Source organism: Prionailurus bengalensis, chromosome E1 (assembly GCF_016509475.1).
Source record: "Prionailurus bengalensis isolate Pbe53 chromosome E1, Fcat_Pben_1.1_paternal_pri, whole genome shotgun sequence".
Lineage (NCBI taxonomy): Eukaryota > Metazoa > Chordata > Mammalia > Carnivora > Felidae > Prionailurus > Prionailurus bengalensis.
The window spans coordinates 45,005,898-45,029,780 of record NC_057347.1 but is presented as its reverse complement, the minus strand read 5'-3'; the positions used below and the strand labels follow the sequence as shown (position 1 = coordinate 45,029,780).

The 23,883-nt window shown below is 46.9% G+C and overlaps 1 protein-coding gene across 1 annotated transcript in view; it reads left to right on the top strand.

Annotated features, from left to right (window-relative positions):
* MARCHF10 (membrane associated ring-CH-type finger 10) overlaps positions 1-23,883 on the top strand; it is an 83,471-nt gene that overhangs the window by 39,124 nt on the left and 20,464 nt on the right. The window contains 5 exon segments of the mRNA XM_043584927.1: positions 442-613; positions 12,423-12,575; positions 18,084-19,280; positions 19,283-19,502; positions 23,415-23,581. Of these exon segments, the coding sequence (XP_043440862.1) occupies positions 442-613; positions 12,423-12,575; positions 18,084-19,280; positions 19,283-19,502; positions 23,415-23,581 (1,909 nt within the window).

The following is a 23,883-nucleotide window of genomic DNA, read 5'->3' as shown; positions in this document are numbered from 1 at the left end:
ATTACCATTAGGAACATCTTTCCTCACCCACCCCCAAAGCAGTTCAGATAACAAAAGCAAGAAGTTTAAGGGCATTGATTGTTTCTTTTGCTTTCATACATAGCTTTCATAACATGAGCTGTTTGTTGGTCATCAAATTACTTAAGGGTCAGAAATGTATTCTTTTCGTAACGTTCTACAAGATAGACTCATAGAAGCGTCTCCTTTTTATGGTGTTCTGCAAAATAGTCTCATTAACTTTGCTATTATTTCTAATTGATTCTTCTAAATTGATACAGTCCATCAAAACCTCACTGGTAAAAGGGCATATTAAGCATGGCGGGATATTCCAGTGTTAGTGTTGGAGGGATCCCTGCAGTCAGCTAGTCTCTTTTTCCCTCTCTGCCCAGCAGAGATGACCTATTTGCCCATTAATACTCAGACACCTTTCATTTCTGGTAGAGTTCTGGTGAGGAGGATTCTGTAGCCGAACCAAGACTTTCCACCAAGAGTTCTGCGGTCAAGGGTGATTCCAGACTTCCAGCAATTGACCAAACATCAGTCAAACAGAAACATAAAAGTACCATGACCCCACGGAAACCGGAGAAGGTGGGCCCCAGCAAACCCTCTTCAGGTGAGTGACTGATGTGCGGAAATTCACAAACTCTAAAATCCCAACACTACAGGTAATGCCAACACTCAGACTGGTGGTACCGGTTACACCGAGGGCCCTCTGAGTGGCGAATTCAGGTTTTGGAGGGTCTGGTGATCTTATACAAGTGGTAAAATTCATTCTAGAGTACAAGAGCAAGTCAAGAAGGTGTGACTTATGCAGAACAACTGTTCCCACTGCCCAAATTTGCTGCCCAGTCATTGGCTTTGTGTGACACTTTCCTAGAATTGGTGCCTTTTCGTCTTCCTTACCCTTCTGGGGTGGGGATGGCGGAAGGCATTTGGCCCCAGGTATCAAATTTTATGACTCAAGCGAGAGCATGAAGAGAAGCTTTCAAAAGCATCTGAATGGCATAATTTATAGCCAAGAAAGAGAGAGTAATAAAGTCCTCCAATACTGGGGTTGTCCTCTCTGGGAGAAAGGGGGCTTGATACATCCTCCCTTTTGTGCAATTTGGTAAATAATTCACTCTTCAGCTGCCTTTGAAGCAGAGATCAGTCCTCCGCTTGAGGCAGGAATGATTTAATAGTATCCAGAAAGAGGATAAATTCAAGTGAAAGCGTAGAATCCCTCGGGCTCATCCCCATCAAAGCCAACATATGGAGGACAAACTTGATTCCTCCAGGAACTGACTTCGAAGTTGGGGTAACTAGGCAGAAAGGTCTGCCTTCTGCTTGCAGTAGAATGGAAAGGATCCAAATTAACTGCCGAAGAATTTGTAAATAGCGTGCAATTCATTTAAATACAAATCACAACTACTCTCTAATCCTAAATAGCTCTTGTCATGCAACCACCCGTCCAGTTAAGTCTTAATGCATTTTTAGAAAATGGCAGCTTTCCCTCAGATTAACCACCCACATTTTGTTGCTTTAATGAGGTAAAAAAAAAAAAAAAAAAATCTGAAATGATGTCCTTCCAAGCAAAGCCCCAACACTTTTTCCTTATTTAATTAGGGGAAAGTATCATTAATAGTTAACAATTTCTCATTTTTAAGACTTTTAGTAGGAAGTGTGTTTAAAATTTTTTTTAATATTTATATTTGCGTGACAAAGAGGGCACATGGAAAAGGGGCAGAGAGAGAGGGAGACACAGAATCCGAAGAAGGCTCCAGGCTCTGAGCTATCAGCACAGAGCCCTATGAGGGGGCTCAAACTCACAAACCATGAGATCATGACCCAGGCCACAGTCAGACGTTTAATCCACTGAGCCACCCAGGCTCCCCAGTAGGAAGCATGCTTTCAATTCAGCTGTTTAAGAATGGAATAGGGCAGATAAGATGATTCCCCAATTACTTCAAAATATATGTGGTCATTTATTGAATTGGGGAGGTTTTTAATAAAAAAAAATTGAAGTTTAAATAATGCAATTCCAGGGGCGCCTGGGTGGCACAGTCGGTTGAGCGTCCGACTTCAGCCAGGTCACGATCTCGCGGTCCGTGAGTTCGAGCCCCGCGTCGGGCTCTGGGCTGATGGCTCAGAGCCTGGAGCCTGTTTCCAATTCTGTGTCTCCCTCTCTCTCTGCCCTTCCCCCATTCATGCTCTGTCTCTCTCTGTCCCAAAAATAAATAAAACGTTGAAAAAAAATTTATTAAATAATGCAATTCCATTCACTAGATATGATTTCTAACCTTCTTGCTAAAACTGGATAGCTATTTGCTTGGGCTACTTTGTCATCTGTCAAGTAAAATCATTAAAATGTACGGTTTAGGCCCACTAGATGATCTTAGTTTGTGTGATTAATACAGATGCTTTTCTGACCGAGCAAACTCCAGATGGACCTTACAACACTGACAAAAAGAAGAATTAATTCACTTTACATTTTATAAAACATCACGTCTGAAGAATTACTAGCCTGGAAACACCAAGGTTTAGGCAAGAGAGCCAAGTTGGCAGAAGGCTACCTATTTCATCAAATGAGGGATGTTACTTGGAGTAAAAGCTTTTTTTTTTTTTCTTTTTTTTTTTTTCTTTTTTCTTTTTTTTTTTTTTTTTCAACGTTTAATTATTTGTGGGACAGAGACAGAGCATGAGCGGGGGAGGGGCAGAGAGAGAGGGAGACACAGAATCGGAAACAGGCTCCAGGCTCTGAGCCATCAGCCCAGAGCCCGACGCGGGGCTCGAACTCACGGACCGCGAGATCGTGACCTGGCTGAAGTCGGACGCTTAACCGACTGCGCCACCCAGGCGCCCCAGAGTAAAAGCTTTTAAAAAGTACCAGCTTTATCGTCCTATTATGATCCCGGACCACGTCCAGGACCCGCGCAGGAAGGGGCTAGACTGGGGCCTGGCTGTCCAGTGAGCCCAGCGGTCCCGGTGATCAATGCCGGTTGCTACAGAAGCCTGATCAGTTGTACAGCAAACTGGATTCACGAAGTTGGCTAAAAGCAAAGCGTTGGCGTGTTAAGATCCACTCGTTTTACATGTGTAGATGCACCCTCAGAGTTCCTTAATTAGCACAGTGAAATGAGAGCCCAGAGACATGGTGAGAATTTAAGCTGAGTCTTTTCAGGAAAAGTCCAGTTGAGTGACGCTAGCAACTCAGAAAATTCAAAGGACTCTCCTGTGGTTCTTGAAAAAGAGGATTGGGGGTCTGAATTATCTAGACACATTGATCCAGCTCACCAGGTTCCTGTTTTTCTTTACCTCTGTAGAGGAATATTTTCCCAAAGCATTTTGGGGGTGAGCCAAAGCTGACAGTGAGTCACCAAAACTCCTCCCATTTCAGAACTGAGATTCTGTGTCAAATTGAAGCATCCAAGCCAGTGAAATCCCTTTGCAACACCCGTGTAATAGACTAACCTTCCATACCGAGGTCTACTAGGCTTTTCCTGAATAAAATAATATAGCTGGGAAATGTGGATTGCCTTACACGCGAATCTATGTAATGATAATCCATTGAAATCAAGTTTTTCCTTATATCCATGCGACCTACCATCTAGAACCCCCAAGAAGGCTATTTACAATAGAGGAACCCATGGTGCCCTCTACCAATAGATTTATAACTGAGAAGGTGTCAGATTTTCATTGCTCTTCACACTCTTTTAGAAGGAGTTCACGCATTTTAAATTAAGTAAGTTCATATATTCCATCAAACTGCTGCTAAATGAGTTGGCTTGTAATTCTCCGTGTTACCCACCCCCCTCCGTGTAGTGTCGGGGAAGTGCCTTAGAGTCAAAATGCTTGGCTTAGCATCTGGGTACCATTTCTTATTTGCTTGTGTGCCTTTGGGCAAGTGACTTCTCTGTGCCTCAGTTTCCTCATCTGTAAAGTGGGGGGTCAAAACAGATCCCACCTCCTGGGATTGCTGTGAAGTTTCAATGATAAAATGTACGCTCAGCCATTAGAACAGTGCCTGTTACAATTAAATACCTGGTAAATTACAGCATATTGATATCTAGGACGCAAGAACTGTGTTTAGTAGGGAATGAATTATAAAACCTTGTTTTCTCTGGCTTAATGTTGCCCCCACTCCCCACAATCCTTTTTTTCCCCTTTACCAAAAATCGAGTTATATTTTTTAAATCCTAATATAAATGCAGGTACAAACACTTTTACTACACCCTGAATTTCCAGAGCAGAACACAAAAGGGGGAGAAATGAATAATCAGAAAGCATTCACCAAGCCAGAGATTTGCTTCATCTCCAAAAAGACATGGAAAAGTCGGGCAGCTGTGTCTGATGTGCAATGGATTCAGAAATCCTATTTCACGATCAAGGTGAACTCTGGTCCAGGGAGGGACAGAAGCAGAGCTACATAGTCTTTCAGAATTCTGCATGGATCTGGGAGAAGCTGAGCAGGTCTCCAGGCCCCACAAACGCTGGGGGACAGAGAAGCACAGGGAGCTACTATGGCCTCCTGGCCTCCTGCCTATACCCGAGACCCCGCCCAGCGCTAGCCTGAGTTGTAAAGGAGCCATCTTCCTTTTCCAGGATGCGTAGAGGCATCCAAAGGCCACTGTGCTGCGGGGTTCTGGCGCCTGGAGTCCTGCAGACCTCTCTGCCTCAGTGCCCGGCACACGGGAAAAGAGCATGCCCTCTCCTGTCACCTAGAGCTTGGGCACGGTCTCCTAGTTCTGTGCCAGGAAAATGGATCTGGATGGAGTCCTAGAGCCTGCTTCCAAAATCCTGCCCTTTTAAACAAAGCCAAGTGTTCTGAAATTATCCTCACTTATTACTGAGTTCAATGTTAGTCATTACCAGATTCACATTTGTGGGAGTAGCAAAGCCTATTCAGCTTAATAATGGCTTCTCGTGAGGACGTATTCTTGTAAAACCAAGAAAAAGCAGTGAACTCAGATTTAAAAAGATAAACATCTAACATAACTGTGGTCTCTTGTGAGTCGGGAAATATTTATTTGAAGGGCGGCCTGGAAGAGAAATTGGACGCAAATCCCAAATCTTCATAACCTACCTTGCAAATAAATTCTGTGGAAGGTTTTCTCGAAAGGCCAAGATTAATGAATTTCCAGGCAGGTCCCTTGGTGTCCCAACAACTTTCCAGGCCATCTGCCCAAGTTAGAAAACAACCACCATAAGTGAACGCTCTTTCTACGTAGAGAATACTAATCCTCAGTCGTTTATGGTAATGCTTCCGAGACCGTGGGGCTCAGGGAGGTCACAGGGCCCAGAACGGAAAGCCATGGCTCAGCATCCTGGTCTACTACTTTATAGCCCTAAATGTGAGCTGGCAACTTCCCCGAACTCAGTTTCCTCATCAGTAAAGTCGAGTTGTTACCTACCTCACCAGGTAGATGGGAGGATTAAAACCTTGTGGGGAGACTAGGCCGTAGGGAAAGGTCAGTCCCCAATCCTCCCTCTGCTTGGAAATCCCGACTCCCACCCCCACCACCTGCCGCTCCAGGCCTGGCATCTTTTTATAAGCTGCTCAACCAAAGCCAAGTTAGTCTGAGATGTAAGACAGGTTATAACTTTCTTGTAAAAAATTGAGGAACTCCAAGTAGTCTAGGGCCTTGGGCCTTAAAATGTCCCCAGACCAGGAGCAGAGGCCTCACCTGAGAGCTTGGTAGAAATACAGAACCTCAGATCCCAGTCCAGACTGACCAAACCAGAACTTGCCTTTGATAGTATCTCTGGGGTATTTGTGTGCACAGATGAGTTTGAGAAGCTCTGCTTTAGGGTCGCCTACAAATTAAATTAGGAAGAGGAGAGTATAAAGCTGACACCCTATAGGGAGGCAAGGACCAGGTCCCTGAGGGCCTTGAATGTCAAGCAGAAAGGCATTGGCGCATCAACCTGGGAGGGGATCTAAGTGAGATGTGGTGCGACCCAACTGGCACTTTTACAAGTGGGCTGTGGCATGGAGAGGGGCCTGAAAGGGGAGTGAGAGCAGCCTGACAGAGGCCGAGAGACCAGACAAGCTGTACGTGCACTGCACCCAGAGAGAAATAAGAAGGGCTTGGCCTGGAGTAAAAGCAGAGGGGATGGGGAAGAGGGCTGGGCTTGAGGGATGTTCAAGGAAGTATTCCTGGCAGTACTTGGTGGTGACTCCTGGGTGTGGGGATAAGGAAAAAGGAGGAACCAAAGAGAAGCTGGAGCTCTGGCCCAGAAAACTAGGCCTGTGGAGGTTGCCTTTGTCAAGGCTGAGAAAGCAAGAGAATGGGCCCCATTCCATGAGTGTTGTCTTTGAGGGGCAGGCAGGATGGCCGGGAGGAAATGCCAGGAAACACCGGAGGACCCAGGTCTGCTGCTGGGCAGAGAGCTCCTGGCCACCAGCAGGAATCCAAGGGCCTAGAGGGAGAGCAAGGGAGCTGAAGAGGGTCTCCCCTGTGAGAGCTCATGGAGCAAGCAGGGATGATGTGGGGAAAGGACAGAAGAAGACAACCACAGAGAAACAAGGCAAGAAGTAGCAGCCACTGCAAAAGCCTAGGGAGGCACTGGGAAACGAAGGAACAGATCATTGTGTCAGATCTTGCACAGGATAGGAGTAACTAAGGGCTGAGACCCACCCCCACCCCCAATGATACTGGAGGTAATGATCATGGTTTTCAACTGGATGCTTCCAATGATGGCATTTTAGAATCGAGACTGATTGCAGCTGCAGCCTTTCCCAAACTTCTCTGATAAGAGTCACCCGGGAGGTACTTGATGAAAAGACACATTCCTGGTTCCCGTTCCTGACCCAGAGCGTCAGAATCTCCACTGAGGCAGCCTGTAAAACCACATCTTTAACAAGCACAGCAGGTGATTCTCATCACAGAGGTTTGGACACCTGTCTCACAGCCTTGATTCTAGAACATTAAAGTTGATGAGATACCTGGAGACTCCAATAAGCTGCAGGTTGTGATTCGGTCGGTTTGGGAGGAGGGGGCGAGGATTCTGCATTTCTAAGAAGCTTCCAGGGGACATCCATGCTGGCGGTCAAAGGACCACCCGTGGGGGAACAAGGCCTAGAGAAAACACCTGTCTCATTTTGCGGATGAGGAAATAGTTTTTGAGAAGGTAAACAGATGATCCAAGGTGACCCAGCTGGCTAGTGGCAGCGCTGAGAGATCTGTCATGCACGAGGGGGTCTCTCTGGATCGTGTCTCCATCAGGTGCCCGTACTCCGCCTCCAGAAGGTTGGCAGATTAAGTGTGGGTTTAGCGGGCAAATCATTCACTTCACTTGGACACCTCCCTCGTCCACCTGCTTCTTCCCCTCCTTGGTCCCTCCCCCTTTCCGTGATCCCACCAGGATCTCTCTGCTTCTTTCTCTTTTCTCAAACCTCCCCTCTGCAGCAGAAAGGCCAGATTAGGGCATGACTGCCGCCTCCTCCTGCGGGCAGCTGGAGGACTGGAGGGGGAGAGCCTTACCGAGGTGAGACCCTGCCAGCCACCGTATGTTGCTGCGGGCACAGCTAATTAGACTGGCCGTGGGGGCGGAGAAGGGACCCCGCGCTGCCAGGCAGGAACTTAGTGGGGGAAGAACTTTCCGGCGTCTGTCAGGGACGCCAGAGACTATTGGCTGGAAGAGGGTGTGATGATGAGGCCATGTCCCTCAGTTAACTCTCGGGTGACTTTGAGATCCCATCGGCCACCCCTCTGACACCTGGACAGGCCAGCCCGAAGAACCCTCTTTGTGTTCTGATTCATTCACAGGCTTTCCCACCATGAGTGCTGCTTCCTGATTGCTCTTTTTCTTTTGTGCAGGTGACAGCAGCGAGCACCCCCTGTTCTGTGTTGAATATTCCCCTTACTGCTCCGTCTTCGCTTTCTCCCCCTTCCTGCAGCCCAATACCAATTCCTGCTGCCTCCTCCTGCCGCTCCTGCCGCCAGCCTCCCCGGTGGCCCAGGACCCCTTCCCCCAGCTCCCTCCTGCCCCCTCTCCCTCCTTCACCAACCCCTCTTCCTTGTCCCCGGGCCCTGTGCCCCAGTCCCCGGCCACCCTGTGTTACTTCCCCGTGTCCTGCCCGACCCCAGCGGAGACCCCTGTGCTGTGTCTGCCGGGCCCCAGGAGGCCCAGTAAGATTTACCTCGTGTGGTAAGTCGCCCTCGGCCAGGCACACAGCACAGAGGAGTCAGGGAGAGGGGGACTTCGGGCTTCCGGAAGGCAGGTGGAGAGGTGGGGGGCCGGAGGGCAAGGTCACGAGCAACACCCAGGCGGTGAGGTGTGCAGGGGAGCAGGAAGACCAGACAGCTGCCACTTGACTCGACCTCCTCGTAGCGCTAAGGCGTGAGCGACCAATAAAATCCCGTCCTCTCTCGAGACTCATCTCATTTCTTCGCTCCCGTGGCTGGCACACTCTGGAACATGACGCCCAGAAACAGAGCAGGCCCTCCTGTGTCCGATGGCAGCCCCGAGAGGGCGGCGCGGGGAGGGGGGGGGCGGGGCAGGCCCTTCCCAAGGCACACGCTGGGACTGAGAAGCCACGCAGAACCATGCCGAAAGGAGACAAATTAAAGGGCTCACTCACTGTTTACATTCCCTTTCCTGCCTACTTATTAGGCACCACATTTCCCAAAATCAAAAAATCCCACCTCCTGGGCTCCAAAATAAAACATATTTATGGTACATAATTAAGCTTTAATTAAGATCTCCTCTGGGTATGTGAGACAGCACACATTTCCAGCACACCCAAATAGGCAAATCGACGCGGCCTGTTATTTGTGACTGTACAGAAAGCTGCCTATTACTCCAGGGCAACACTGGCCCTTGCGACTAAGCTGTAATTCTTCCCACGATCTAAAGGAAGCAAGACTTTTTTTTTTTTTTAAGTTTATTTATTTATGTTGAGAGAGTAAAGGAAGCAAGACATTTTTTTAAGAAGGCATCTCTTAGACAGAATCTTGGCACCTCCTTGTCAAGACAGGGGGAGGGAGTAAAGGTTTAGGAGTTGTATTTTTCTCTCGCTTCGACCTGGTCTATCAAGAACCGCACTGAGCAATGACGAGGCACATGGAATTAACATGCACGATTAAGTGGATTTGGTTCTCAGTCATCAGGGCCTTGGGTAAATAGGAGATTACTACCTTTTTTCCCCCCTAGTCAAATTAAGAACTATTCAATCAACAATTACAGCATCCCAGCATCGTCAAGAGAACTAGGACAGGCACCTTGTATCGAAACAGCCATTTGGTTTCTTTGTCCCTGGAGGCATCGCCTCGCTCAGACACTAGAAGAGGGTCCAGTGCAAAGCAAACCAGTCTTCCCCAAATTCGCTAACAAACGTCAGGGTGTTAAGTGGCAGCAATGGGACTGCTGAGCACAAATGCCTTCTCTCCAAGGCAACGGGTCTGTCCTCCAACCTGCAGAGGAAGCTCTATTTCCTCTTCCAGTGTGACTCTAACTTGGGGGTCTCTGTAGGTTAAGGTCTGTACCATGCCACGGGGAGGACCATGCTAGAAAGGCCCCAGAGGTCTGAAGTTTGGTTTGATTTGGGTACGGGGAAGGTGAGTAGGACCCGGAAACAGGGTGCATAGAAGCTGTGCGGCCCAGGTCACCTCATCTGTGCCTGCAACGGCAGGTGGTGAAAAGGGATATTTTGTAAGAGTTTGCCTTCCATAGACTCTGAGAGGGTAATCACAAGGAAGAAGTCAGCAGTACCACCAAATTGGATTACAGTCTTTAAGGTCATGACCAAACTGTCTTACTCATCTTTGCGAACCCTCAAATTATTACATAGCAAAGGCACACGGGTATTTGCCGAACAGATTACAATAGGGAGTTGCTATTTGCCTTTTGGATTTTATAAAGGATTGAGGGAGGACGGCTCGGCAAGCACAGCACAGAAATGAAGGTTATCGAGTAGGTTATTCTCAAGGGATGAAACCTGCAGAACACGTTCTGGGCCAGTGCAGTTCTCTCCGGGGAGCGACTTCAGATCCCCAATTAGCAGTAGTAGCAGTAAACTGTTTGTGGCACATGCTGCAACAACCACTGAGAGCGGCCGAGAAGCACCAGACTCTGAGGCCATTTACGTACATTATCGCGAAACGTCGCAGTAACTCGGCAAGACGGGAATATTCCCGTTTCAGAGATGCCGAGCCTGAGGTCCCACCTGCCCAAAGTCAGGGGCTCCTGCCCACCCTGCCAGCTTCGCTTGCCAGACCTCGTAAAACCATCTCCGGGTTCTCAGCTTTATTACTTTAGTCTGCTGAAACCCTCGGTTAGAGACAGACAGGCTCATTTCTGGAAATCATTTAAAAGAGCTGATGCTTCGAAGAAAGCGCGCTTTTTTTGGAACAAGACAAAATCACCTTAAGTCATCTTGGATGGTCAGCCCAAGAAAAAGTCTGTTCTACTTTTGGACTCCCCCGTGGTAGCCGGGTAGCCGAACGCACCTTCGCACATCACACTAAACAATTACTCTTTGTCCTGAAGGAGACCAGGCCACACGCAGGCTAAGACAGGGTCCTCATCCTTAAGGAGAGAAAAGATGTATACCTCGGGCGACGTTAGACTATTTCAATGCTAAAGGTCCTAGGAATCCTGAAAGTTCTGACCAAAGCAGAGTCAGAGCATAAAAGCATGTGGGTGGGCATAAAAGTGGAAATAGGCCTCGAAGGATCTGCCGGCTGGGGCAGGCTGGGGCAGAAAGGCCCCTGGGGAGGAGGACCCCACCCCTGCACCCTGGGAGGGTGTGGAGGGGGGTGAGGGCATGGGGCAGTGGGCAGTGTGAGGCTCTGCTGCCCTGGGCTCTGAAGGAAATGCAAAGATTCTAACGGGATTCCCGCTAGGAATCAACGTGCAATCCTTGTGACCAGGACCTTGGGGCCTGAATCCCAAGACTGCCCCTCCCTCGGCCCTCCAGCTGCCGCTTCTTCAGTAGGAATCCCGTTGCCTCCCGCCCTGGCTGTCAGGGGAGAGGTAGGAGGCAGTCTTTGACTGCTGAGAGCTGGAGGGATGAGGTCCTAGATGACCAGGGAGAAACCCGGGGGTTGCAGGAAAGCAATCTGGGTGCTGAGAAAGTGCCTCGCTCCCCCCTTCCGTCCTGGCTCCCATAGCGTAAATCCCCTCTCACTCTCCTCCAGGTTAGTGAAATTGTGTCTCATCACCACCCCACACCCTCTGAAGAATATGTCCTCATCTTCTGGAGAACTCCCTTCTCTCCTTTGCAGTCACACCTGCAACCCCTCCAGGCCCCACCAGCTCACCCTACGTGAGCCACCACCACCGGCCGTGCCCCTCTTTCCACACATCCCCAGGAGAACATGGTCCCCTCTGTCTTGGGGACACAGAACTGAGTGCCTTCCCCTCCTGGGGCCCATCAGGAGAAGCGGGCCGTACCTAATCGCATTAAACTCGGCTTCGTGAGCTGCCAGGAAGAACTTTCATTCATTTCCTGAATCTGGACAAAAACCACAACTTACTCTCTGGAACATAAATCCAGTTGTCTCCACAGGCCAAGAACGGCTGCTCTCTCGCACACAACTCAAGGACCTTCCCAGCTTTACCCGTGTTGCCTGCTGGCTACGGTTATTTGTGAAACTTCTGAACTGTCCAAGAGGGGATGAGCCAGGCAAATTCCCCTGGAAAGATCTAGTTCAGATATTCACAATTCAACTGCCTTGTAAACTCAAGAACTTGCAGAGAGGCATGGAAAATACTGAAACGCTTGCCCCAAACTCCGCGGGCACCGACGCTTCCTACATGTGCAGAAGACATTTGAGATTATTCAAACCAATTAGCAACCTAGTTCAAAATGTGAATTTCCAAAAAAAAAAAAAAAAAATTCATCGGGAACACATTCCACGTTAGCATTCCCACTACTGTCTTTCCCGTGAGTTCATCCTCCCAGCACATAGCCAAGCAAAGAGGTCTACCTGGTATTCCAGACGCTTGGAACTTTTCTGGAAGGCCATCTTAGCTGCTAATAAACAACCTGAGGGTACAAAATAGGCTGTGATTCAACCTTGGAAGAGCAGCTGGAGAGAGGGCCTTTGCATGTCCCAACGGCAGAGGGCTCTTGACAGGGTTCCCAGCATGCCCATCCCAACATCTATGAACAGGAAGCTAGAAGCATCTTAGCAGAAGGGCACACCCCTTATAGACCCTGCTTGCAGGTGTCACAGGTACTCATTAATGGTGAGTGATAACAACCTTGCCAAGTAGGTATTATGATTTTCCATTTGATAGGGGAGGAAACTGAGGCTGCAAGGGGTGAGGTGATCTGCCCAATTTCACACAGCTACAAGGTCACAGAACCAGGTTTCAAATCCAGCTCTTCTCTGACCACCTGGGCCCCAGTCCCTTACCTGCCTTCCCCATTGCTGGGCCTTTATGCAGAAGCTGTTTCCCTGTAAAAATTATTGAAAAGATTTTGCACCTTTCAGCAGCCCAGGCACCACAAATTTTATCAAGGAAGAGGAGGCCAAACCTGGGGAGACTGACAGTCAGCCCAGAAACGCAGAGCCCAAGAGTGCCAGGGGACAGGAGCAGACAGAAATCGCAGCTGCCAGTGAAGTCGCCGGCCCTCAGGGGACCAGGTAAGGACCTGGGACCCATGCGTCTTGGTGCTCAGAGAGGACGGACTTGTGTGGTTACCTGGTGAATCCCATATGGTTTTCAGACACTTGGGCTTTTATGTGGAGGACAGTGTGCCTTGAAATGAAATGCTTAAAAGGACTTGAAAGCAAACTATTGGATCTAGTTTCCTTCTCGGAGAGAGGCTGGCCGGAAAAGGTACGGCAGGGGAGTTTGTTTTTATTTTTTCTCCCATTTATTCCATAAGCATGACTGTGCATGGTTTTGAGTGGGGGCCAGCCATTCGGCTTCTGGAGAGGGCATCTGGGTGGTGGGGGACAAGGGGTAGAGAAGCAGTCTGCAGTTCTGGGGCTGTCTCACCTGGCCCAAGAGGCGGGGAGGGGGGTCTGTGGGTGGCAGACTGCTCACCTCCCGCAGGGATCTTCTCGCCTCGCCATCCAGAGTGTTGAGATCTCAGTGTGTAAGAAATAACATCAAAGCAAATATACACTTTCCTTCAAAACCCTGGTCTGGTGGATACGTCCTCTTTCCGTCCTGAGCATTCATCCAAAGGCCCAGGCCATGTTGCTCCACTGACCACACCACCCTCCCCTGTGATGGCAGAAGGAATAGGACCCGAAGAGTCTCCATGGGACTCAAAGAAAGTGACACTGGACAGCCAACCTCGCCAGGGACCTAGTCTTCCCCTTGGAGAAACCACTGAGCATCACACTTCCTCACCACCCGATGAACACAGTAGGCTTTATTTTAAAATGTGGTATATACTTCAATGGACACCTATAAATATCAAACAGGGTAGTGGTTTGGATGGCTTGGAATTAGGGGCAATTAGAGCATATGTGAACCTGCAACAACCATATGTCACAGGCCCCCAGTGATGTAACACCTCCTATTGAGAAGGGCAGACCTCCCTTCTAATTTTAGGTCTTCTTCCTCCCTGCCTTGGAGTCTGGGATGGTCAAGTAGCCCCTCTGGGTTACAGTTCCCTTGTCCTAAAATGATGCTAACGAGGGGCACCTGGGTGGCTCAGTAGGTTAGGTGTCCGACTCTTGACTTTGGCTCAGGTCATGACTTCACAGTTCATGGGCTCCGTGTTCTGGCAGCTCAGAGCCTGCTCAGAATTCTCCTCTCTCCACCCCTCCCCTGCTAGCTCACACTCTCTCAAAAATAATAAAAATAAAGAAACTTAAAAAAATAAAAGATAATATAATCTACCTCACTGTATTGCTGTAATAACTAAAGGAAGTAATGCACCGACCAGCACCTAGCTATAGTAGGCTCCAAATTACTGTTAGTTTCTCTCCTGCACCGCACCAATGGTCCTAGTAAACCCTTGAATATTATATGAAAGGTCAGGTTTCCCATGCATGAAACATCCCATGAGGCTCATACAATCCTCCACCTGTACCTGGAAGACATCTTCTGTTATCCTGAGATTCACTGAGAATTTATCCCAATTTTCTAGTATATATTCAGCTTTCTATTATGTAAGGATAAGGCCTCCTTGTCTTCCCCCAATTTTTTTCCTCACTAGTCTCTCTTTCGTTCTTTCTCTAACATTCTCAAGTGGTTTGTATAAATTGGAGTAGGATCCAGATGTTTGAATCGCATCTGTGAGAAATTCGAAGCCAATGTGACGGAGAGGTAATATATAGAAAGCTCTTACAGATCAATAAGAAAACCCACAAGTACCTGATAGGAAAATGGGAAGAGGCGTAGCAGACAATTTCACAGAAGAAATGCAGGCAGCTAATAAACATGTGGAAGAAAACAACAAGTTGAACCTCACTAAGTAATAAATGTAAATTTGCACAAGATCGATTTGGCCCATGAAATTGGCTAAGGTTTTAACAATAACACCCAATACTGATAACAATATTGTTACCCAATACTGGGTAACAATAATACCCAATACTGATAGTGAAACGAATAACATTTCCTGCGCACTGTTGTGTCAATGTCATGCCAAGCCCTTGGCAGGAGTTGCTGGTGACACAGCTATGAGAGATGCTTTCATTTCGTACCTGTAGGGTAATTTGGTTACAAACTGGAATTTGGCAACATGTGTGAAAAGTCTTTAGAAGGGTCATACCTTTTGACCTAGCAATCCCATGCCCGTGAATCTGCTCTAAGAAGACACGTAGTCAAAGACGTACGAGCAAGGACATTTATCATGGTGTAATCTGTAATAGCAAAAACCGTGAAACCACTTATATACCCAAGAATAGGAGAAGAGTGAAACAAATTATGATACATTTATATAATGTATCTTTTTTTTAATGTTTTTATTTATTTTTGAGACAGAGAGAGACAGAGCATGAGCAGGGGAGGGGCAGAGAGAGAGGGAGACACAGAATCGGAAGCAGGCTCCAGGCTGACCTGTCAGCACAGAGCCCGATGCAGGGCTCAAACTCACGGACTGTGAGATCATGACCTGAGCCGAAGTCGGACGCTTAACTGACTGAGCCACCCAGGCACCCCTGTATATCTTAACCTGTCCTTAATATCATGCTCTTGAAGAATAATTGAACTTCTGGCAGGAGATAATGTTCACAATAAAAAAATTAGGGAAAGAAAGCAGGACATAAAGTTTTATGTACCCGAATATTCCAGTATTGACTTTTTTGAAAAAAAGTATTTCTAGGTAAGAGCGCTGACTTATAAATTCAAATGACTTCAGGGAACCCATGGAAATGGCAGGAGAAACACGTAACCGAGGCTGTGGGGACTGAGGTAAACCAGAACGTACAGGCTCCACCTAAAGGCAGTTAACTCAGTGTTCAGAGGCCGAGCCAAACCACTATTGCAGGATGAAAATGGCCCAGGGGTCTTGGGTTTGCAACCCACCCCTGAATTCCAGAACAGGAACAAGGGCAGTCTGAGTCTCAGATTATGGGGATTTTTATTTCTTCTTCATCCTCTTCTGAAAGTTCCAAATTTTCTCCAAATGAACATCAACCACTTGTATAATCAGAGGAAAACAGGTAAAAGTATATGGTTCCTACATTAGGACTGGTTGGTCAAGCACATGAAGAAATCTAGACCAAAGACAGAGAGGATGGATGCTTTTTCTGGTTTCATCTTGTTGCACCTGGAACATTCAGTGGCCCCTGGTTGAACTTCTGGAAATGGGAGCCCCTCCCTTCTGAGCTGGAGTCCACACAGAGCCCAAGAGGCGTTCAGCAGAATCTGTAGGGCCTGGTCTATGAATAGCACATCCTGGCATACCAAATGGGGTGTTTATTCCCAGCCCGCGCACTATGAAGTCTGCTCCCTATCTGATAGACGCAAGAAATAGGGTTAAAATAGTGGAAATATAGAATGGCACAGTCTGCCACCTTTAGGGGAAACACACCAAGGAAACGCTGATTGAACCTTTAAAGAGGAAGGCAGTGGTGGTGACAAGGAGAGTGAAGACGCATTCCCTGGGGTGTTTTGGGATACACAGAAGCTGCCTTGCAGCATTCAGAAGCCAGTGTTGCTGGGCGACAGCTCTCTGGCTTCCTTGAAATAAGCTTGTGGTTCCTGTTGAGTGTCCAGTTCTGATTTGCAAAAGTTGTCCTGGCCGATCATTTTGCTCAGGTGTCTCCTGGAGCCCAGACTGAACTGGCTCAGGGCAGAGGGACAGCTGTGTGTTCAGGGACAGACCAGAAGATTCAGGTTCCAGCAACTTGTTAGCTAATCTCCACAGTGCTTCATCGGATTCAAAATGAAAAGCAATCGACTGGAGCCTGCATTTCTGAATCTTCTGTATCACTTTTTTTTTTCTCAAAAAAAAAAAAAAAATCAAGAGAATTCAGTTGGTCACTTAGAAGAATTTGTCCCCCCAAACGGGATCTGAGTGGGCATACCAGCTCTACTCCTAATACACATACAGCCAGATGCTCAGAGCTTCCTGGAATCGCTGATATATCTCTTATTGGGGTTTATAAAACCCGTGAGGGGCCTGATTGGGAGAGCTTAACTGATTTCTGGAAGAGCTGATGAGTAAAAATTCACACTGCGTCGCTGAGTGTCCCATGCAGTTAACAATAAAAGAGGCTTAGAGAGTATTAGGACTTTAGAAGCTGTGCTCCCAGGAGGCCCTCAATTAAAGTGAGTCAGTATTGACTTGGCCCTTGGCTGGGACGGAGGCTCTGCGGATTTGCATTTCACTTGCCTGAGCTATTACCACACAGGCCTTTCCAACCCCGTGGAGTCCTGTCCACTCTAGGGGGCGAACGGCTCTGGAAAGTAAATGATAAGGACCGGATCCTGCAGGATAGCACAGGGGAGGTGGGGGGTGGGGCCGGGAGGAGGCTGATGCCAGGAGGAAACCAAGAGAAGTGGGATCAGAGAAGTAAGTACTTTCAGTGTCCTATCTGCACTGAGAGGGTTAAAAAAAAAAAAATCCTGAACAGTACATGCACATCACAATGAATTAAACGGATACTCATTTTCACAAGGAAATTGGAAGTCCAGCCATTTTCTTAAGGGGGACACAGGGTCGGGGTTAAGAACACAAACCATAGTGTCAGGCGGGCTTGAGTTTGAATGATCACACCCTGACTTCCTAGAAATGTGACCTTGGGTAAGTTTTGTGACCTAAGCCTTGGTGCCCTCAATCAGAAAGTGGTGTCATTGTGGCACCTATTTCCTAGGATTCTGAGGCAAAATGTGTGTATGTAATAAAGTTAGTATGGTGCCTGGCCCATTCAGTATAAGCCCGCAGTAAGGTGTGCTTAGTCGTTATTTTTATAAGGCAAGTTTTGACCAAGTGACTTCACCACTAGAAATTGCTACCCATTTGGGCACTTTGCCCCCTCTTCTCCATACATCTCTTCATAATTTAGAATCAGGGGGCGGGGGAGGAATTCTATTATTACTCGAGGTTACAAATCGACTGGGAGCTAGTGACAAAGAGAAGGTAATGATGTCATGAGAGAGTTATAATTTTTATTGCACTAAGCACTAAATGTAACCCAAGTCATCAGGGTAACTGGACACCAGCTTCTAGAGCCTTCCTCCCAATCTGCCCAGGTAGATTATATTTTCTTAAGATTTTTTAAAGCTGTGTGTGGTGCAGGAGTGTCATAAATGCGTGTTGAATGAATCCAGATGAAGAGGCACTGGTGGTTTTTGTAGAAGCCATTCCTGGAGTGCTGGTTTTCCTTATCCACAAACACTGTTATGAAAACCAGCATTTGAGAGATTTCCCCATAATCGGCCCTGACTGACCTGGGCTAGACAGTCTTCCCAAAGCTTCCACAAAAAAAAGACCTGTATCCTCAGGGTCACCCTGTCACCCCAGAACCAGCCCGAGCTCCACAAAATGTACAAAGAAGACTCCAGAAGCATTAAAGGAAGCTACCTCTACTGTCCTGCTTCTGTACCTCCAGCCGTTTTAAAGCGTGCAGATTTCCTTCTCTAGGCTTGCTTGTTTCCTTGAGGGACTCTCACTCTTAGTGTTTGAGCTCTTTCATCCATGAGCACCTATAGAAGAATGATAAACTTGTCTTTTCTCCATGCAGATCCAATAGTTCAACAAGAGGGCTCAGTGTGGGCCAGTGGCACCAAGCTGAAGAGGCCAACTCAAGAGAGAAGACACTTAGTCCCATCTTCACAGCTAATGACTATGACTGAGTATACCTCTGAGAGAGCCAAAAAAGGAGACTCAAGTGTTCTTTCTCAGAATGAGCCACATTCAGGCCTATCTCAGGCCTTCCTAGGAACAAACAGCCCTCAAGTGTCGAGTGAGTCCTTGGGGCCACCACTCCTCACCACCGCCATGGGAGGGTCAAGAAGGGCACCATTTAGATTCAGAGATGAAGATTTTTATTCCATTTTATCATTAAACCCTGGAGGAGAAAATGATGACACTGAGGAGGAGACCCTCATAGAGGAAGAACTTTTGTTGGTTGGTATGCACCGGCCTCGTTCTCCTCCCAGTCATAAGAGAAGTCGATTTCTTGGGACGTCGGCCACTCAGGCCAAAAGTAAAAATTTTGAAGAAAGTCCTGAAAATTGCAGAGCAAATTCGGTAAGAAGAACTGAGTCCAGTCATGGCTCATTAAGAATGAGCAATGCAATGGAACCAGTGACAGAGCAGCTTCCTGTGGGGGCAAGGGTGTCTCAAGACCTCAAGCAACCTGGTGGAGGGTCTCCTAACAAGAATGACAGTGGTGACAGTGAACATGAGAAAAGCACCTTTCCTTCATGGGACACCAAATCCACAGCTAGTCTAGATGATGACCTCAGTGCTGAAAATGGATTTAGAGACTGTACCTCCACGGAAGATAGGCCTGGTATCCGTGATTATGAAAGAGATTGGCATGCCTACTTAAGCAGTTCTAGTAATTCTCTTGACTGTTTTCTTTCTGGTAGACCAACAGCTCCAAGATCACCAGTGAGTTTATCTTATAACACTCCTGGATCATTAATGCATTCTGCCATGAGAGATGATATTCCAGTAGACTTGTCGATGTCGTCTACATTTATTCACAGTTCAGACTCAGAGGGAAACTCAAGGTTTAATGTTCGCCGACCACTGTCCCCTATTAGAAATAGGAATCCACTCGCCAGTGCTGAGAACCACAGTTATTTTCCAGTAAATAGTGCACATGAATTTGATGTCAGGGGAGCAGAAGATATTCCTTTAACGAACCCATCCCAGGGGGCTCTAGAATATACGGAAGAGCTCTTATTAAATCCTCAAAGCCACTTGTCCTTGGGGAGTCTTCTAGCTCCTCACCATCAAGAATGAACTTACAAGGCCATTTGCACGTGCCTGGGTCCCTGCAAGAAAATATGCCTTTTACTTTCTTCGCGGTCTCTAATTTCCCAAATCAAAGTGATAACGGGAACAGAATGGCAGCCTCTGCTTTCACAGATGAAAAGGAAGCCAATAAGATAAAGGCAGACTCTGAGAAACTCAAGAAACTGCAAGAAAGGTGAGGAATTTTCATAATGATATGTATATACTTTTTTATTCCATTTTTCCAGGTAGAAATAAGCACTGCCTTCATTAGAGCATCATGGGAATTTTAAATCCTAAGTAGGCCCTTCCTTGACATTTTAATGATTGCTTTTATCGACAACATTATCTATTTTGTTGCTCTTAAAATGTGTGTATCTATGAGGAAAATTTTGGTGTTCCAGCTCAATCTCTCCCGTATTCCCCAAATACCATAACTTTAAGGAAGGCAAGTTTGCTAGACATAAGGGATTTTTGACTGCTACATAGGGCTAGCTCTTCTCATGGGCAATTAGGAACCAGGATCTTTTACGAAAAGGCTGCTATCTCCCCAGAGAGTGAGCCACTCCACACTTGAAGTTCACCAGCTCTCCCTCATGGGACTTTGTGCAAATCCAACCAACAGTTCTAGAATTTGAATCTTTCCAACCAAAAGGCCTGTCCCAAACCGTTACCATGGTTACCTCGGTTCTCCGAAGGGCTACGCTGGGGTAACCACAGCTTCCATTTTATGTGTTCTTTCTCACGCATGAGAGAGAAACAGGTCTTTTTTCTGGATTGCCCTTTCCTTTGATCTTCCCTGTCTTGTAAGATGATGTGGGGATATTTCACAACATCCACAATATATGAAATTTGATACTTTTTAAAGCCATCATTAGACACCGTGTCAGGATTCTGTTTCCTTTACGTAGGTGTTACCACACCCTGATGTTGGCTTACTGATCAGGAAACGCATTCTGTGAATGCAAGCCGCCTTTGTGTACGTTAGTATGGCTCATTTCAGCCGTTAGTTATCTATTGATATTCATTGTAAGTGGGGAAATTCTAAGGCAATGAATTAGAATGCAGAGGGTAAGAGAGGACACAGGACACACACCTACTACTCCTTGAGGTCTGTTATCCAACTGCAGGAGTTAAGTCACTCTCCTATTAGCAGTACCTTTTCCTTTCCATATTTATTTATTTTTTTTAATATTTATTTATGTATTTTTGAGAGACAGAGAGAGACAGAGCATGAGCAGGGGAGGGGCTGAGAGAGAAGGAGACACAGAATCCAGGCTCTGAGCCGTCAGCACAGAACCCAACGGGGGGCTCGAACTCACAAACCACGAGATCGTGACCTGAGCCAAAGTTGGACACTTAACCGACTAAGCCACCCAGGCACCCCAATTTTCCTTTCCCTATTATACGAGCTACCAGCAGACCGACTCATGGTTAAGGGCCAAAAGGCCTCACATTCACCCATCTACACCTGTCCAAACATACAGCTTCAGACCCACTTGTCAGGAGTCTGGTCTTCCACCATCCCAAAGTGATGCCTTGGAGCTAAAAATGATTTCTTTTAAAAATACATCCACGTCTCGGCATGGCAATGCATTAAACAGCTATGAGTTATGTACTTCGCCTATCAGACACCCTTTTTCTTTCTGTATGTAATAAACCTTATGCTTTTCTGTTTATCTCAAAAATGTTCATTCTAGGAAGTATGAAAAATATAAACTTAAAAGAAAAATCACCTGTAATCCTATAATCCAGAGATAAGCACTAGAAAATAACTTTGCTTCCCATCTTTTATCTTTGCATATAAATGCAATTTTTAGTAAGCATTGGCTCATGTTTTATAATATGCCTCATTTAAATATTTCAAGCCCATTTCTCAATGCCACTTATACTCTTTAAAAATTTTCCCTTAGTTACTTTAATGCATACAAATAATTAGAGAATTCAAAAAAAGGCAAAACCCAGATATCCCTGTGCCTACCTTCCAGCTAACAGAACTTTACTGGAGCCCTTGAGCCCCTCATCCACCCTATCTCATCTACCCCCTCCCAATATCCTTTCTGCCCCCCGGAAACCATTCTTGCATTGTATTTATCATTCCTTTGAATGTATTTATGTATGTATGTATGTATGTATGTATGTATGTAATCTCTACACCCAACGTGGGGCTTGAACTCACAACCCTGAGACCAAGAGCCGCATACTTCTCTGACTGAGCCAGCCAGGGCCCCCTCTTGATGTCTTTTAATGAAGATCAATTTTTAATTTTACTGGAGTCAAATATATCCATCTTTATGGATTGTGATTTGTATCTTGTTATCTTGATGAAGAAATCCTTTACTAACTGAAGGTCATCAACATGTTCTATCTATTTGGGGCACCTGGGTGGCTCAATAGGTTGAGTGACTTTGACTCAGATCATGATCTTGTGGTTCATGAGTTCGAGCCCCACATTGGGCTCTGGAGCTCAGAGCCTGGAGCCCGCTTCGGGTCCTGTGTCTTCCTCTCTCTCTGCCCACCCCCCCACTCACGCTCTGTCTCTCTCTCTTTCTCAAAAATAAATAAACATTAAAAAAAATTGTTTTAAAGATATTCTTCCTATTTTTTTCTAAAATCTGTACAGTTTCACTTTGAACACTTAGGACTTAGTGTGAAATGGATTTTGGTCTTAAATGTGAAGTAATGTTTAATATGTGATGTGAGGTATGCTTTGTGAATGCCCAACTGTCCCAAGATCTTTCCTCGCTCAACTGAAGGGCCACCTCTGTCTTATAACTATAAATGTACGAGTCTGCTTCAGAGCTCTCTATTCTGGCCTGTTCCTTTTTGTTTTTCCCTAATCCAATACGACGTCATCTTAATGTCTGTAGCTTTTATAAGTTTTGGTAGCCAGTGGTGCCCTTTGGTAGGCCTCCCCACTTTGTTCCTTAAGAGTCCTGGGCTATACACGTTTCAGAATCAGCTTGTTGGGATTTTCACTGAAACTGCATTGAATCTGTAGATTATTCTGGGGAGAACTGACATCTTAGAGATACTGAGTCTTTAAAAAATATGATTTATCTCCTCTTTTGTTTGTGCCCATAATAGAAAACTATAGTTCGGTTCCTTTTCATGACTTCTGTTTCCTGGAGAGGCAGGTCTCTTCAGAAACTCAGCACACACTTCTATCTCCAGAGCAATGCCCATTTCTTCCTCTCCTTTGATTTGAGTCTCTGGCCAGTTTCCTTTCCTTGACCAGACAGTCCCCAGGCCATGAGGATTCTAAAGAACAAGCCATAGACTTCCTAAGGGCCTCCCAACATGAACATCAACCAGCTAGTCTTCACTCCCCGTCGATTAGACACAAACATATCTGCTTATATTTTCACTAATTCCATCTTTATCAGATCCCAGCAGCTTACATTCTGGAATGTTGGCAAAATTTCTTGGCAAGTGTTATGCTATCGGTGAATTCACATCCAGGTTCCTTGGTTCATCATCATCCCAAACGACATCTAGTGAGGGGTCTCTGTGTGCAAATACTTTGCCAGACTCTCGATGCACTTTGCAGAGCGGTGACACCGCCATCATGGCATCCAGGCTGCCCAAGACCCTGTTAGATAAGTAGTGGTGGTATTGGCACCACATGGCTTTATACGTGAGGAAACAGAGACCCGAGAAGCTTCGAGAACTGGTCCAGAGTCACCAAACCCACACGTTTCAGAGGCAAGCCTCAAACCCAGGCCCCCTGCCTGCAAATCCCACGTACTCAACAACAAGCCACACCGCCAACTCCCTCACAGTGGCCACGACAGGGGGAGGGGCGCCCAGCCCTTTCCATGACTTTCTTCTGTAGCCCTGTCCCACGCCTCTAGATTTATGGAGGCACTGCTGGTTCTCCTGGTCAGCTCACACGTACCACTAGCTGCAGAGGAGCCTGACACAAGACTTTGTGCACCTGCTATCAGTAACCTGGAAGAAGTTTCAGCAGGGTGGGAGGGAGCAGGGGGTGGGCCTGGGGAGTCCTGGGGGGGGCCTCCCCCTTGAACATCCCGGGACGTGGTACTTGTAGTTTGTAGACACTGCAACTGTGCAGACCCCTGCTCACCAGGGCTTGTTTTCCATTTAGTCTCCTGGAGGAGGACTCAGAGGAGGAAGGAGACTTGTGTCGCATCTGTCAGATAGCCGGGGGTTCCCCAACCAACCCCCTCCTGGAGCCTTGCGGCTGTGTGGGAAGCCTGCGGTTTGTTCATCAGGAGTGCCTGAAAAAGTGGCTGAAAGTGAAAATAACATCAGGTGGGTGGGGAAGGAGAAGCGGAAAACGTGAGCCAACATATAATTAATATGAGACACCACCGTGCGGGACTCCGAGCCTGGACAACTGTCCCCTCTCCTCCTAAGCAGTAGCCAGAAGAACCATGGCCCCTGACCCCAGGACTCTTGCTCACAGCGCTGATGGATAGTAGCGGGTCTAAATGCTGCCTTTAAATTATGGAGGGAAATGAATTTGTTTCCCAAGTCTGAGAGAAGAATCTTGGCGATGCTATTAAATCCTACCCCACTTGAGCCCGAGCAGAGATGCTAAGATTCCCTCCCAG